We start from the raw sequence: 17,887 nt of genomic DNA, 5'->3' as shown, positions 1-17,887 counted from the left end.
TTTAATATGTTATTCACTGTTTTAGAGAAAAATGTATGTTAAAATATTTACGAAGCAGTTACCATATGTAAAGGAAATTAGATTTTAATATCAATGATGATGACGCAGGGTTTTTCAAGTTTCAAGGAATAGACAATTGAATTTAAATTACTACAGTGCAAAATCACGGTTTGATTCCAATGAACTGTCTAGTGCTAATGGCATGAGAAGCAAGGCAAGAATCTTATGATTCTAAAAATCTTAGCAGAACAGTCAGCCAAAGATGATAAGGATAGAGGTGCAATTTATCCATTGTAGATGGTAGGAAAGAAGATAACTTCCATGCTGGTTTGAAAATAGTGCACAGATTGTATTTGCAGAGAATTTGTGCTATTTGTTCAGTAGGTCCTTTAACCTCCCTACCGGCCAGGACGTCTATAGACGTCCAACTAAATCTGGATATGATTCAGCCCACCTGTTTAAAGAACCTGGATAAGAAGTGCAATTTGACTGTCATGTCCATTAGAAGGTGTGATAAACCCTCACGCTGAAGAGAACGGTTAATCGGATTATCTCCCGTTCGTAACTGCCTCTCAGTTGCCTATAACAAGAAACGGACTTTCTTGTTCCATGCTGGTGAACTGGATTTTAGTTATATATCATAGACTAAAAATAGAGAAATTATTTATATTTTTGTTTTCTCTTTTTATTGTACAATACAATTTTAATTTCTGGACAAAATAAAGGTCTTGCATAATTTCTTCACTTAAATATTGCCTTACCTTGGAGAACCAATTTAATTTTTTATTTTTTTGCGCTAATTTTTTGCTAATCGCTTAGTAGACAAAATATTTTTCTTTGTTCTCGAAGAAATTAATTCACGATAATTATTTGAAATATTCTTTTAAAAAAAGAAAAGAAAACCGGCTGCCGACGTTCCAGTTTATATTATTTTTATTTTTGTACAAAACCTTCGAAATCGAATAATACTTAACAGATTTCCTTTAGAGAATAACATGAAATTCTTTAATCATATTACTAAATTTTTTCTTCATGTTGTATAGTAATCTGTACTTTCACTTTCTTGGTTTCCTTGTATAATTGGTCATTACAAAATGAAATTAACAGTTATGATTTAAATTTATATTTTCCGCATAATTCAGATATTTTATTCTCCAATTTTTAAAGTAAGCGATACATTTGCTTATTTTTATCATTCAAAATATGTATATCAAATGTGAAATTTCATTTCCATATTTTTACAAAAGAATTGAACTTTATTTCGCCTCTGATAGTTTAACCCCCCCCCCCCGTTGCATTACTATCACACACCCGAAAAACTGTTATGAAACATAGGTACAGTTTTTATTTAATTCGTTATTTTTCTCTAGTAATTGTTCCACATAACTAATTTTTCGATACTGAAACTATGTGGTGATTATTATAAATTAGCAAATTATAAATCAGACAATATACATATTTCCTGATTATTGTAAATCAGGAAATTATGTGATATTCGGATATAGATGAAATTAATATTTAAAATCACTGTCATCCTTCAAATGCAATATCAGAATCAAGAAAGTGGAAAACCCGAAGTTTCGAAATACATATCGAAAGCCCGCTCTCGAAATGTATTGGTCTACAGACTGGATTCTGAACACGCCAATGTTTCGTGATGTTATGACTGAAAAACAATTCAGTCTCATCATGAAGTATTTGCATTTCCAGAATAATGAGGAACACGATCAGGCAACACATCCTTGCCCAGTCCTGAACAAAATTTATGATTTTCTGATGAAAATCCATCAAAAATGTAGACCACGCTACATTCCTGAGAGAGACTTGAGTATCGATGAAAGCCTTATGCCATTCAAAGGTAGCATACATATACTGAAATGTAAGCAGTATATTCCCAAAAAGAAAGCGAAGTATGAAGTAAAATTTTTTATGCTTTGCGAATCGGAAAGTGGATATCTTTGGGATTTCAAACCTTATACGGGATAGCAAACTGTAATCGAGCACAATAAATATTCGGATCTCCCCTTGTCGATGCGTGCAGTAATGCGGTTACTAGACACTTTACTGGGGAAAGGTTACTGCATTATAATGGATAATTACTATATATGTGTCCTGAACTCGCTGATTTGCTTTTACAGCATCGCACAGATAGTTATGGTACTGTAAATGCAAAAAGGCGAGATATGCCTCCAGATCTGGCTTCAGGAAAGCTATCGAAGGGGGAAATCCGAACTTGCCAGCGAGGGAAAGTCTTTGCACTACGTTGGAAAGCCAAAAAAGATGTTTTTTTGCTATCTTCCCTGCAAAATCCATCAACGGAATCCGTGGAGAAGCATGGTTTGAAGAAAGAAAAACCCATTGCTGTGTGTGCATACAACGACACTATGGGTTGAGTCGACAGGTGCGATCAGCAGCTATCATTCTACTCTGTAATGAGGAAACGGCATAAAAAATATTACAAAAAAGTGTTTGGACATGTTATTTGAATTTTGAAGTGTTTGGATTTTGTTATTTGGAACAGTTTCCTCCTGTACAAGAAAAAATGTTTGTCTACCATAACATATCTAGAATACAGAATAGAAATTGCGAAAGCATTGCTGCATGCACATGCACCTTCTTCAACAAGCAGAAAAACAGGAAATCCTGCCAGACATCTGAGGTTGAACGCTGCTAACTCTAACCATTATCCCGAAAATCTACCCCCAATCGCCAATAAAAAAAAAAAACCTGCACGCAAATATTATGTAATAAAAAAAATATCAGAAAGGAAACAAAAATCTGGTGTCCTGAGTGTAAAACTGCTTTGTGTGTTTACCCTTGCTTCAAGGTGTTCCACGCTGTTCAAGAATTTTAAATTCTGAACAGTATGAAATAAAAAATGTTTCTTTTCAGGGCCATCAAAACAGTCCTTTTCAGGACTACAAATATTGATAGAGGGATACCCGAATGCACTGTTTCTTTTTCATATTGAAGGCTAATTTTTAAGTTCCAGGTAAAGTATTTCATCAAAACAATAAAAAATAATGAAATAAAATCTACCCTATATATATATATATATAAAATGATAAGCCTTTTTATGTCATGTTTATCGAAACGTTTTGAAACTCAGGGGCTACCCTGAGTGTCGAGTCTTCAAAATTCAAGTCATCAGAATTCAGGGGCGGAACCCCCTTTCGAGTTATCACAATTGAAGGAGAACTGGTCTACCATACCGGAACACAGGGGGTTGGGCATAGCCCCCCTAGTTAATAAATGAAATATATAAATAATAACAGGAACATTTTCACCTTGCCAACACTCAACATTGATGTGATATGGGTTCCAAATTTCTTGTTTTGAAGAAATATATATATTACAAAGTTTTGTAATAAAAATTTCTGCTACAATGAAGTTTGGCAGAATCAACAATATTATTACTACCTTATTTCTGTTTCTCGTGTGGGAGAAAAACGGTAAAATGTCACTCTTATAATTATATGAGATGTTATAATGGCAAAAATAGTAAGAAAAAAGTCATTTGCACTTTCTCTTCAAATCACAAAGAAAGAACATTGTAAATTCAGTCAGTGGAAAAGAAAATACTACATATTTTTCTCCTGTTATCTGATGTTTTTTCTTGTAGTACAAAGAAGAAATCACTGCATATAACATGAAGTCTGCAGGAGGGAAAAAAATCTGGAAATTGGCTACATTATAACGAATAGAGAAATCATGTCAGAAAAATTATTCACGTAAGATTCTAATCTCAGCAGACATAACATTTTCTTCTAGATTAGATATCTAAAGTAACTGAACCTTTGCTACTATTTTACACTAAAATGAATGGGTACGTTCCCCAAGTGATTTACATTTGTAACAGCTGTCTTGCGAACGATTTATGAAATAAATTACCTGAAATATCCGCAGATTGATTAGGTCTATACCCCCCCCCCCCAAAAAAGAAGATAATGAAACGCATATGCACCTTTTCTTTGAAAATAATTCAAATCCTCTTTTTCAAGATAATTGTATGATTTAATTTCTAATTTTTGATAATAAAAGTGAAACTGATCATTATAAATTAAGCAATTATTTTGGCATAAATAATGTATAAGCATGTAAAAGAAATATCAGTATTTCTGTTAGGAAATAGGTAATCAACAATCGAAAAGGAAACAAGACATTCTTGAATTATTCTGCACTACAGCCTGAGGCACTTTAGTGTTCTCCCCTTTCTTCCCAATAGCACTGAGAGTAATAAGCCTTCAACTTTTCCTCCAGCTAAGAGGATATTACCAAGTATTTAGAAGACGTAGATTATTTCAGAAATAGCTTCCAGCAGCAGAAGTAATATTTAGATGTTTTTAAAGAAAAACAGACAAATAATACTACTGAACTTTCTTTTGTGTGGTATGCATATAAACAATTTTGCATGGTGAAAATATAGCATATTATTTCTAAAATTTCACATAATTACAGCGGACAGTAGAACAGCTGGTTTTAGATTGCAAATAAATAGAACAGAATTAGAAGCTTCACAATACAATCTGATTGCCATATATCTTTTGTCAAAATGGTAAAATGAAGTATTTGATTTTGAATGCTGTCTAGAAAAGCTTTCAAACCTGTGAGTTCTAGGAGAAGATAAGGAGGGGGGGGGGAAGCATTAGAAAATCTTCAAAATCAAAAAGAATTTTGAATCATTCCGTATATGATATTTTTCACATTATATTTTCAACATATCTACGAGGATGTGCACTAGATATTATCGTAATATGCATAATACAAATAAATAAATAAATAAATGACGAAGGCGAAGACTCACTGCTAAAATATAATTGGATATAAATTTTTGATACCAAAAAGACACACAATCGGAAACCGAGTAATTCAATGTAGCATTTTAACATTTTTTTTTAAATTTTGTCTTTATGAATAACAAAAAATCGTTTCTAAAACTGAAATGTGATGATCCATATAATGCTATTTGGCTAGAAACGAAAGCAAAAGGACATATTTATTTCAATAAATATTGTTTAAAAATATAAATATTTGACATAATATTTTCAAAGCAAACATTTGAAAATTCTGAAATTCGAAAACAAATTAATTATTATATGTAAAGTGAAAGAACAATCAGTGCAACTCTTCCGGTGCACTGATTTGTAGAATTACCAAGTATTTATAAGGCATAGATTATTTCAGAAATAGCTTCCAGCAGCAGCAGAAGTAATATTTAGATTTTTTTTTTAAAAGGAAAACAAACACCAATAATACTACTGAACTTTCTTTTGTGTGGTATGCATATAAACAATTTTGCATGGTGAAAATATAGCATATTATTTCTAAAATTTCACATAATTTCAGCGGAACAATAGAACAGCTGGTTTTAGATTGCAAATAAATAGAACAGAATTAGAAGCTTCAGGAAACAATCTGATTGCCGTATATCTTTTGTCAAAATGGTAAAATGAAGTAATTGATTTTGTCTAGAAAAGCTTTCAAACCTGTATAGAAATTTAGAGTAGTTATGCAATTCAGTTCCAGGAGAGAATAAGGAGGGGGGGGGGGGGGAAGCATTAGAAAATCTTCAAAATGAGCAAAAATTTTGAATCATTCCGTATATGATATTTTTCACATTATATTTTCAACATATCTACGAGGTTATGCACTAGATATTATCGTAATATGCATAATACAAATAAATAAATAAATGACGAAGGCGAAGAATCACTGCTAAAATATCATTAGATATAAATTTTTGATACCAAAAAGAAACGATCGGAAACCAAGTAATGCAATTTAGCATTTTAACTTTTTTTTTTTAAATTTTGTCTTTATGAATAACAAAAAATCGTTTCTAAATCTGAAATGTGATGATCCATATAATGCTATTTCGCTAGAAACGAAAGAAAAAGGACATATTTATTTCAATAAATATTATTTAAAAATAGAAATATTTGACATAATATTTTCAAAGCAAACATTTGAAAATTCTAAAATTCGAAAAAAATTATTCAATTATTATACGTAAAGTGAAAGAACAATCAGTGCAACTCTTCCGGTGCACAGTGCAATGAATCACTAAATAGATTCATTGCAAAAGCTGATCAGTGGTCATTTCAGGATTGATTTTTTTCGCATATGTGAAATTCGTTTCAATTTTTGGGAAGAGACACAATAAATCATTTTAGAGGCAAGAAAGGTCAAATAACTTAGGACAGTAAATGAAATTCTAAGCAACACAATAGACGTAAAGACAGGGGACACAAAGGTCACTCAGCAACAGTTAATCCACTAATGGCTATAGAATAGCCATAACGAGATTAACGGCGGAGATAGCTAATGGCATGATAAAAGGTAGAATGCCGACAAAGTTTTGATCCATGAAAAAAGCTAGGGAGTGTTGAATATTTCATCCACACCGGCCGGTTGGGAGGTTAAAGGTAGGATATGAAAATCCTTTTAACATCACATTTTGATCTGCTGTCAGATGATAATTATTTTCTGGACAGTGGTTTCATTATATCCATTAAATTATTATTATTATATGAGATTTCCAAGGAGAAACCACATCAAAGGAAACCAAAGTTTCACTGTCCAGCAAACAAAGATCTCTGTAGTATCTATCCATTAATGATGACAATGCTAGTATTGTTACATAAGGAATGAAGAGCCTGCTGCTCTGAAAATGGAATATTCAAAACAGAGGTTTAGCTTTATATAAAATCAGTAGCAATTTCACAAACTGTTAGTTTGTTAGCTTCATCTGTACATAAGACTCAATGCCTTTTTCAACATCTATCATGAATTCTAAATGAGGTTTCTGTTAAGGAGATAATGTAAAACAAACCTTCTGATAATATATTCACCCTAACATGTATGAGAGGCGTATTTGTTAAATTTATAGCCCATTTGTCATGAACGGAGATGGGTGGCAGATGAACGAAGTGTTGGCTTCTTTGTTCTAACAATTTAATCTTATGAATCAATTTTTGCTTGCACTTCAAGTGTGTGTGCCTGCCTGCCTGCCTGGCTGGCTGAGGAAAGAGAAGTTCTAGAAACTAAGTCCAAATGCTTTTGACTATAGAAACATGTGGTAGAAATAGTAACATATTACAAAACAGTTAACACGTGAATTAGAAATTAACATTTATAATTTAATATTGCTGAGAGCAATATCTGTGCTAATTCAAAAAACGGGTATATAGGGGATGTGAAACTTTGGAGACTCACTAGCAAATTCTAAAGAAAACAGTGAGCCAGAGATGCATATGGTAAGTTGCCTGAAAGGAGAGAAAACGAGAATCAGAGAAAAGAAGTCATAGCTCCAGCAAGTAAGTCTTTGAGAGAATACAGGAAAAAATGTAAGAAAGTAAAGAAGTATTTTATGTTAGCTAAAGTCCTGGGAAGACTTTGGCAAGTATACAGATATCAGGTATCTGTATCAGGTATCAGATAGCAAGTATACAGATAAATATCAGGAAGGGGACAAAATTCTGGAAGATATGGAAATATCTCAGAAATGGAGAAAAGAAATGATATAGGCAAATAAAATGAGAAGTGACAACAGTACTAGAAAATATTCAAGTAGAATGCAATCAGGAGCCCACATCAATACTTGAAGTAGAAAAGCCATCAAAAACCTGAAAAACATGGAAAGGCAAGGAGCAGAAGATATTTAACCAGAAATGTTCAAATATAAAAGGTACAAGAGTTTTGCAGTAACTAAACTGCATAAATCAGAAGATCTGGCCAAGTGGTCAAATTCTGGATGACTGGAGTAGAGTTCTCACAGATTCCATCTGTAAAAAGGAAAATAAAACAATGAAAATTTCAGGAGGAATTTCCCTACCAAGTGTTCCAGGTAATATTTAGTGAAGCATGCTTGAAGAAAAGAAACTAAGAAAAACTGTGGAAGACAACTCAAACAAGCTGAACTGAGACTAAAATGGGTTTTCACAGGAATATAAAAATGATTTGTACAGATCTGTGAAAAAGCATATGAAAAGGTGCTAAGAGAAAAGTTTTTTTGAAGCACTACAATTATATGGTGTAAGTGGAACATTACACAGATGTTATAATTTAAGTAAGAACAGGAAGATGGTTTGACATAAAATCATGCTTAAGACGAGGGTGTACAGTATCCTCACTCCTTATTCACCACCTATATGGATCATATGACGAAAGAAAGCAACATTAGATCTGATATCATCAGAGATATTGAACTTAGCTCTTTGCTTTGATTTGCAGAATATTGAACAAATCCAGTTGAAGTCTCCAGGATTCTTCCTGGATTGAATAACAACTGTAACAAATTTGAAGTGAAAACCAGCAATAAAAAAGTTATGAAAACAGGCACAGCTATGAAAATCTTCAAATGCACTTTCAATGGAGAACCTACAGAACAAATAAAATATCCATTTAACCAAAATTTTTAGTAAAGATGATAAATTAAATAGGCAAAGTAAAACTGGTATGATAGAGATACAGCCAAATAAATTTATATGGAATAAAATAGAAATTAGCTAAAACACTAACTAGCAGTTATACAAGACTGTGTTGAAATCAGTTTTAACTTATGAATTCTGAGAGATGGGTTAGAAATACAGCTGATCAAAACTGGAGACCATAAATACGAAAACTCTGAGCAAAATTGAGTGAACATGTGGCATTAATGACAGAATCATTAAAAAGAACTTGACCATGTTAGTATTCAAGAATATGTGAAGAGGGATAATCTCAATAGTATGGTCACTTAAAAATAATGAGAAAATAAAAGATTGGCAAAAGGAGGCGTTTGATGCCAGGAAATACCCAGAGGAAGCCTAGGTATTTCCAGTGGCCTGGACACAGAAAGTGCCTTAGAAAACCAAAATAAAAAATTTGATATTAGAGTTTTGCAACTTTTTTGTGCATTGTCAGAGTATTTGTATAAACCCATTGAATTTGATGACAGTGCACTTCATTTTCACTAGAAAAAGAACAAAAAAATCTTAAACACACTGTGCTCAGTTTGTGTACTTTGACAGAAGGGGGAGATTGATTTCTTCCTTTTATTAAGATAAAATCAAAAATTAAGTTAGTCATAAAAACTTGTTTCAAATTTTTCATACCTCAGCATACAACTGCAATGAGCACACCGAAAACAATTCTTGTGCAATCTCATTCCACTCGTTTCCATCTTTTCCATTGGATATACTTTCTTCCCACAAATATTACACAATTCCATGTTCGTTCCTGATTGCTCTTGCTAAGGGTGAGTGTAGAAAGATTGAAACATTTAAGTGACATAACTAGAAAGCTGCATATGAAGAGAAATAATGCAAAAAAAAATTAAAACAGGATAAATCAAGTATTTAATTATATTCATCATTATCCTAATACAATGGTATTCAGCATACCTCAGAATTTAAAAACAGTGAGCCTGATTTCACTCCTTCTGGATGTCTGACAGAAAACATTTTTTGTTGGGTAGTGAGTGGTTGGTTTAGACAGTAATTCTCACAAAGCAGAAAGATAATTTTTTGAGAATATTAGGTTTATTTATAGTAGTTTGCTTTTATAAGCAGGATACTGAGTTTGCTTATTTAGTGCATTGTATAATGTACTGTATATTGTTCAATACAGCACCATTGAATAACATAGTGGCAGCCAAGACATCATCGATATCAGAACTTCACCTGAGGGATTTTGTTCAGTACAGTACATGGATTTATTCTTTATGAAGCAGTGAATGATTTGTGGATGAGACTGGTGTGAGTAAGTGTGTTGGAAGTGTTTTGATAATGAAAGGCAGAGATGTGTGGGGATAAAGAAGCCCGACAGCAGATTAGTGATCATCATGGACAAAAATGTCAGGAAATATGAACAGTCAAGACTGTACAAAAAAGCACAGTGGAAGGGATTGAAGTGAATAATGTCTGCATGACATCATGAACAAAGAAGTTTAAGAGCAGAATAATGAGAGAGAGGAGGTGGCACTGGTATGGAGTCATTCACATGACAAAGCATGAGCTGGTGTGTGTGTGTGTGTGTGTGAGATAGAGAAATGTCTTGAGTGATTCAGGAAAGAAGTGAAGAAGAAAAAGGAGCTGCAAGGAAAGAGAAAGCAGAAAATGAAAGACAAAGTGGCGAGTTGTAGATTCTACGATAAGAGCAGCACTTGAGAGCATGACAAAATCTCGATTCTCAAATGTGAAGATTAAAGATGTTAATAAGGCTGTTAGGATACAGAGGAAAAAGATTATGTAACACTTTCAAGGACTCATCACAGGAGGGCACTCCACTCCACTACACGCATCTGCCTTTCCCTATTACTTCTTTCTACTACACACAACTACCATTAATGTCATCTACTGCCCATCACCACCACCAATATTTTTTGTTTGTATACCGCGTGTGTTCTGAAGACTGACTTGCCTTTACGAAAGATGAAAACCCTGCTACCTTCGTCAGAGATCAGCTAACTCACTTTCAAATGAAAAAGCCCATATAAAGATTCTTCTTGTAACAACAAGAATCAAACTTAAGCCTTTTCCAATTGAAGGTGCAATATGAAAGTTATCAGAAGAAAAAGAATCACACACACACACAGTAAAGAATGGGAATCAGCAGCCATGGTATGATGAGGCAAGATGAGAAGAAGGGTTATGTCCACAAATAGAATGAATTTGAGGGACGAAATAACATAACAGTCAGGGATACTAGAGCTATTAGGAGGTATGCAAGAGAATATGTGCAAGCACCCTTCAGGTATGTGAGTGAGAATGATTAAAAAAGGTGCTGAATCTAGTTTCCCAGGACCCAAATTTGAATGGCATATTCAGTACAAGTTTAAGTGTGATTGTAGGCTGAAGAGGATACTGCAAGTTTTGTACAGTAATACCAAAAGTTATAAGGATAGATAAATGAGGAGTTTGGCTAGAGGGCAGAGATGTAAATTGCAGTGCATTTGAAGATAGCTGGTATGAGAGAGCAGATAAAAACATAGTCAGATGCTTCTAGTTATAACTTGCAGGGCAAGTTATCATGAGGACTTCAACAGACACTGGAACATGAAAATCATACAGTACTATGAAATAATTATCCAAAACTGCATGTGAAAGAGAGAACTTGAGGATTTTAGAATGTGAGATCTGGCAACGGCATTAGAGGATTTGTCAGTAACAACTAAAGTAAATGCATTTTCAAACAGAAAAATAATTAGTCTCTTGACTTAGGAGGTTGACAAATATATAGAAATTTCAGTTAAGGTGTTGTAACTACAGGAGAAGAAATTATGGCAAGCTTAAGGAGGAGTGGTATACGGCATAGGAAATGAAAGGAATAATGTTAGCAGTGCACAGGAGATGTCAAAGGGTGTTTCAAAGAAGCAGTAACAGATCTGTATACCTAGCCTCAGAAGGATCAAATGCACAGAAATGTGGAAGGTATATATATGAAAAAAGATGACTAGCAAACATAATTGATATGAAGACTAGGCAAGAATTCAAATAGGACAAACTGAGTAGTAGGAAAATAAAGATTGTGAGTCTGCTGCCTTGGTATGATAGGACAGAACTGAGAAGAGCCACGATTGCCAATGAGAAGATTATGCAGGAGGAATGTGTGCAATTTATTGATGTATGGAGTGAATTTGATGGGCGAAAGGACATATATATGCCAAATGGACTACATTTAAATAATTCTGAGTTAGATGTTTGGAGAAATTGTTTAGTGAGAGTGTGGTAGTGCAAAACCAGGGAAACTAGAGATATTAGGGAAGATGAAATCAAGCATGTACCTAGCCACTCCTCCGATAAAGCACGTGTACAGTAACGATTATGCAATACTGAATGATATTTCACAAGTTTCTGATTTGAATGGGTTGGTAATGACATTACACAAGGATAACTATGGGTACAAAGGGATATTGAAATGCATGTACACAAATGCAAGAAGTATTTAGAATAAGGGTGAGGAGATTTTGGCATTGGTCAGCTTGACTTTGTCAAAATTATAGGCATCAGTGAGAACTCGTTGACTGAAAATGATATAGTTACAGGGATAGAATGTAAAAGGTACTGTATTTTCAGGGAGGATAGAAGGAACAGGACAGGAGGTGAAGTATTGCTGATGATAGCTGAAGAATTACAACCAACACAATTGGAAGTTAGAGGATTTTAGGCCTGAGGGAGATGGTTCATTTGAGGCTGTCTGGTGTCTGCTATAGACAAGGGGCTGGGGGTCCCCAGGAAGATGTAAACTTCATGTATCAGCACAATGTGTAGGCCAAACAATTATGGGAGACAAAGTATGAGGACATAAATTGGAAAGAGAAAAAGGGGTGCATAAATCCCAATTCCATCTTATCCTCCTCCTGCAGGAGGAGGACAAGATGGAATTGGGATTTATGCAGTTGCTAAGGGATAATTACATGAAACAACATGTTATAGAGGAGACAAGGGATTTGAGGGTGTTGGATCTGATAACAGCATCAGAAAATGCATCCATAACTAAGGTAGACACTGCCTCCAATTGGGGAGAGTGACCATGTGATCTTGTTCTGGGAAGTTGCCAAACATGGAGTTCTCTGTCAAGAAGGGGTTTATGTTCAACTATAAGGCTAGTGATTATGAGACTCAGGAATCATCTTGGAACAGTGTCATGGCTTGAGAGTAGTAACAAACTACATATCCAAGGTCAGGAGGATAAACTAAGTTGGAATTAATTGATGAGTAGGGATATAAAGCAAGAACTGCAAAAAAAGAAAACATTGTGGAAGAGATTATGACATAAAAATTAGCCAAGCAGTTCAAACAAAATCTGAAAGAGTTCTTTTGCTATTATTATTATACAGGCACCTCCATGGAATCCAAAGACTCATCGCAGGAGACTGAATCTATCATATCTCTACTTGAACCCATTAACATACAAAGCACTGACAACTTACTCTGCAACCCATTCCACTCATTCACAATTCTCCAAACAAAAAATATAGTCCCCCCCCACCTACTAACCATACCTTTATTCAACTTTCAAGAATGACCCCCCCCCCCTTGTTCTGGTCCCTCTAGCCAAGTACTAAAATATTTCTCTTGCACCTACCCTATAAAACCCTTTAAGCAATTTAAATGTTTCTATCATATCTATCCCCTCTTTTTCACCCATCAACCAACTTCTGCAAATTGACACACCTTCAATCTATCCTCATAGGGAACATTCCACAGACCACGCACCTCTGAATCTTCACTGCTTCCTCATCTCCAAGAAACCCACGGAACAGACTTGAGCAGAGTAATCAGATGTGGACATATCAAGGATTTATAGAGGAATAACTTCCTTATCTCTACTTGTTAATGTGTTCTTCAATAGCCAAGTAATCTTATCGGCTACCTTAGCAACATGTCCTCAAAACCTGACTCTCTCTCTCTCTCTCTCTCTCTCTCTGTCTGTCTAGCATCCCACACATCCACATCTCTAGCTTCATCTATTTCCTGGAGTACAGTGCCATCAATATGATATACTTCTTGTAATCAATTTATCCCAAAACATATAACTTTACATTTCTCCACATTAAATCGACACCCATTATTTTTTTCCCATACTGACAGCCTATTTAAATAGTCCTGCAAGCTCTCCATGTCGCCTTGATTAACTATTACTTTATTTAATTTCACATCATCAGCAAACAGCTGAATATTTCCTTTCAGGTTATTTCCTATATCATTTATGTAGAAATTAAACAGTTTTAGACCCAGCACTGAGCCTTGCAGCACACCACTAGTCACCTGTTTTCACCTTGATTCTGCCCCTCCATTCTGCCACTTTTCGATATCTGTCCAGCAGCCACCCTCTTATCCACTTAACCAGTGTCATTTTCATCCCCATTTGTTCTAATTTGCATAACAGAGTAACCTTTGCAAAACCAAGCAAAATCTTGTAGCTATTTCCTTTATCCACTTCAGCTGTTACTCGTTTCGTTTGTAAAAAGTTAGTAAATTACTAGGCATGACTGATCCTTTACAAAGCCATGTTGATCCTCATACAATATCATATTTTTATCTAATTATTCATGAATCCTCTTTTTGATCAATTTTTCTAGCACCTTTAACTACCATGCCTGAGATACTGATTGGTCTACTTCAGTCTTATTGCTAATAAGACTGAAGTCTTAGAATCTTCCTTATGCAAGGAATTATTTTGCCCTCTTTCCACTCCCTTGGAACTCTACCAGAGCTAAGACTACATAACAAAAGAACTCTTTGGGATTTCCTTTGGCCTGCTTGACTAGATTCTTTTCATAATTTCATTATGCTTTGCTTGCCATGCTGGTCACCTTTCTCTTTATATATCCTCCACAGCATTTTCTTCTTCTGCAGCTCATGTTCAATGATATTACTCATCCATCTAACTCCTATCCGATTAACCCTCCTTACCCTTGGTATACCAATTAATACTGCTTCCTCTAGATGACCCTTAACTACATCCCATGCACTACTAACATCCTTACCCGGCAGTGTTTTATGCCATGGCAGAGATTTAAGTTTCATTCCTCATGTTTTACAATCTTCCAAGTCAAGACAGCATGGTCACTTTCACCAACTGGAGGCAACATGGTTACCTTGGTTATGGATAGCTCTTCTGATCCTATGACCATGTCCATTACATGCTGCCTTAAGTAATTATCTCTTAGCAGGTGTATAAGTTCTATTTCCTTCCAGTCCATATCTCCATAGTTGAAGTCACCCATAATAATCATTCAACCTGTACTCACTTTACTAACTTGGCAATATACATCTTCCAGATCATCTGTGAGACTCCCTAGCCTATAGCAACACCCAACTGTATATTCTGTCTTACTGGTCTTAATCTCACAACAGATTGTTTCAAATGAACAGCCACTCTCTCTGCTTGTCTCCTATTCTTTTTGGCCATAATTCGCCTGCTATCATCAAGCAGTACTCTTCTCCCATCCTATCTTCCCTGAAAATAATAAACCCTTCACATTCAATCCCTGTAACTACATGAACTGCTGTTAGCCAGGTTTCACTGCCTATAACCTTTGGCAAGATTGCACTGACCAGTCACTCCTCCGTCTTCTTCCTGATACTACTGGCATTAGTATATAGAAACTGCAGCATCCCTTTAGTCCCTAACCCACCTTTACTTTCTGAACCGACTACCTTATTCAATATTTTTTAGCTAGAGACACTAGATTCCACACTTGGTCATTCTCACAACTCACTTGCTTCTAAGCCTAATTGATTCAGTTTCCCAGAATTTGCACTTTAGCATGCTCAGTGAACAAATCTCTCTCTCTCCAGACACCTAACACCAAAACTATTTAGATGAGGTCCATCAGCATTGTACAAATCCTTCCCATCAAACACAGACCACAGATAAACAAATCCTACATCATGCCTTCTGCACAATCTAAGTATAGATTAATTGGCTACCAACGTCCTCCTCCTCAGTTTGCTTCTACCATAGTATGGTAGGAGACTTACAATCTTTACCTTCTCGTGTTTCAGTTTCGCTTCTTCTAACAACTCCTTTACATCCTCCCTCATAGAATATTTCTCACCTCTCAAATAATTGGTACCAACCAAGACAACCATTTCCCGACTTACCTTTTTGCATTTGGATGGCGTGGCTAATATCATGAATTTTTGGAACCCCAGAAACAGGATTTTGTCACACTTTCATTAAGTATTGCCCTGATAATTGAATCTCCATATATAATTTTCTCTTTAACTTGTTTTCTTGTTTGGTCTTTATTATTCCTTCGGATCACCTGCTTCTTTCTCTTTTCAGCCCTGCTAATCTCGTGTGCTTCTGCAATTTTTCAATTTCACACCTTGTCTTATGAAGGATAATATTTAAGCATTCTATTTCTTTATTAATGTCCATTTTGTTCTCATATATTTCAATGGCAGACATCAACATCAATAACATCATCTAAATACTCTAAAAACACAAAAATCTACACTAATATATTAATTTTCTAATGAAGAAACACACAACAAAACAGATAAAAATCAAATTTTACACACCCACTCATAATATAACCTCAAACTCCATGTGCTGCTACGTGGTGAAGAGGAATTTTGATTACTGAAGAATAACTTTAGTGAGTGCTAATGGCAGGTAGGTGACAAAAGCAGATAACAGGTGAGTTAATAAATGATCATTTGGCAGGGACTAATGTGGAAAGAGAAGTGTAAAGGAACTGGAGACATTTACATTATTTCAAATCTTTAATGTGGCCATGGAATTGAATGAAATATCAAATCTCTGTATTACAAGAATTTGCAAGGAAATTGGTAATATTATGGCTAAGCTATTTAGTCTCGACTCTGGTAAGAGCCAAAAGAAGTATAATATAAAGTGGGAAAAATAGTTCTTTTTGCATAAAGGTTGATGGAAGTTTTTTTGGTAGCATAGCCAAGTGAAAAAACTTCCATCAACTATCTCTAATCCAGAGAACTTTAATAATAAGGTGTTGACACCTTTTGGCAACTGGTAATATGACTTCTGCATTACTTCCACCTTAGTATCACCACCTCTGGGTCTGGCTGCCACTGATGAGTATAATGTATACTCATCAGTGGGAGTGTATAATGCTCTGCATTATGGGAAGGGCCACAACTCAGACTGATTTTGACCTTTGAGATCTCATCAGTGGGAGCTAGACCTAGAAGAAAGGTTGAAGTACAAGTAGTGAAAAGGTGTAACATCTTATTTAATAAGGATTAGAGCTAGTTGTGGAAAGCTTTTTACTTGGTTATAAATTAAAAATGCCAAGAATATTCTCGTTTAATCCTTGCATACATCCTTGTGTGCTTTGCATTATAGGATACTAAAGCAATTAATGTGAAGTCATTAGCTTCCTATATACAAATAGCCTAGTGATGAAGATACTTTATACACACACTTTATTTGCTTACACTTAGGTAAAGGATTAAACTAAAATATAATTTCTTGGAATTATTAATTAATGACTAAGTGAAATAACTTTCTGTAGCAAGCAATGCCTTCCACATGTCTACCAGAACAGTCATTGCCAATGACTTAATCTGCTCAGCCTCTTTTTTCTCACAGTTTAAAGTGGGAAACTAACAACTTATATGGGAGGGATATTATTTTCCACTGATACCACTTGTTTCTTGTATTCTATATCAGATATTAGAATGGGAAAACAGAGCAAGATGACTGGTTCATCTTTTCTTTCATCATCAGAATTTCATTCTGCAATAAGTTAGCTTATCTCCTCTTCAGTTTAAAGTGGGAAATTAAGAAATTATGGAAGTAATATCATTTTCTGCTGACACCACTTGTTTCTTGTATTCTATCTCAGACATTAGAATGAAAAATAGAGCAAGCTGACTGGTTCATCTTTTCTTTCATCAGCAGAATTTCATCCTACAATAAGTTAGCTTATCTCCTATCAATAAAGCAGTGAATTGTGTTACAAAGTGTAAGAGAAGATGGCATTACTGCAATACAAAAAAATGACAAATGCACAACAGCCAAGAAAAGCTCACATTCTAACTATATGACTGTGCGCCTTTGGATTTTCTGGAATTAACTGATAGGCTGTAACAAAGTAGATGTCATATAGTTTATTATAAACTGGCTTAAGAAAAACAGCGATTGTTTACATTATAAAGTGAACTTCACTTGTCACAACACACATTTCCGAACGACATTTTATTACAATAATATACAAGTAACCCTCGTATAACACGGATGTTAGGTTCCACAGAAATGCCGCATTATGCCAGACTCAGATCACACAGAAAAAGTAGAGTTAGGTTCCGAAATCGTTTTTTTTTTTTTTTTTTAAATTATATAAACAATGACATATCCAACGAAAAAAATATTTTTATTTAATTCAGGTAATTCATGTAAGTTAAGAAAACAT

At 34.7% G+C, this 17,887-nt stretch overlaps 1 protein-coding gene across 13 annotated transcripts in view; it reads right to left on the bottom strand.

Moving 5' to 3' along the window:
• The window catches only part of LOC150095389 (uncharacterized), a 613,991-nt gene that overhangs the window by 10,496 nt on the left and 585,608 nt on the right, over positions 1-17,887 (bottom strand). For all 13 annotated transcript variants that reach the window (XM_090410424.1, XM_090410425.1, XM_090410414.1 and 10 more), the window contains one exon: positions 9,096-9,232. In XM_090410424.1, the coding sequence (XP_090266550.1) occupies positions 9,096-9,232 (137 nt within the window). The remainder of the gene's footprint in view (positions 1-9,095; positions 9,233-17,887) is intronic.

The sequence above is a fragment of the Typopeltis vanoorti genome, chromosome 20 (assembly GCF_054136105.1).
Source record: "Typopeltis vanoorti isolate ZY-2024b chromosome 20, IOZ_Tvanoo_1.0, whole genome shotgun sequence".
Classification (NCBI taxonomy): domain Eukaryota; kingdom Metazoa; phylum Arthropoda; class Arachnida; order Uropygi; family Thelyphonidae; genus Typopeltis; species Typopeltis vanoorti.
This window is presented reverse-complemented; position numbering and strand designations above follow the sequence as displayed.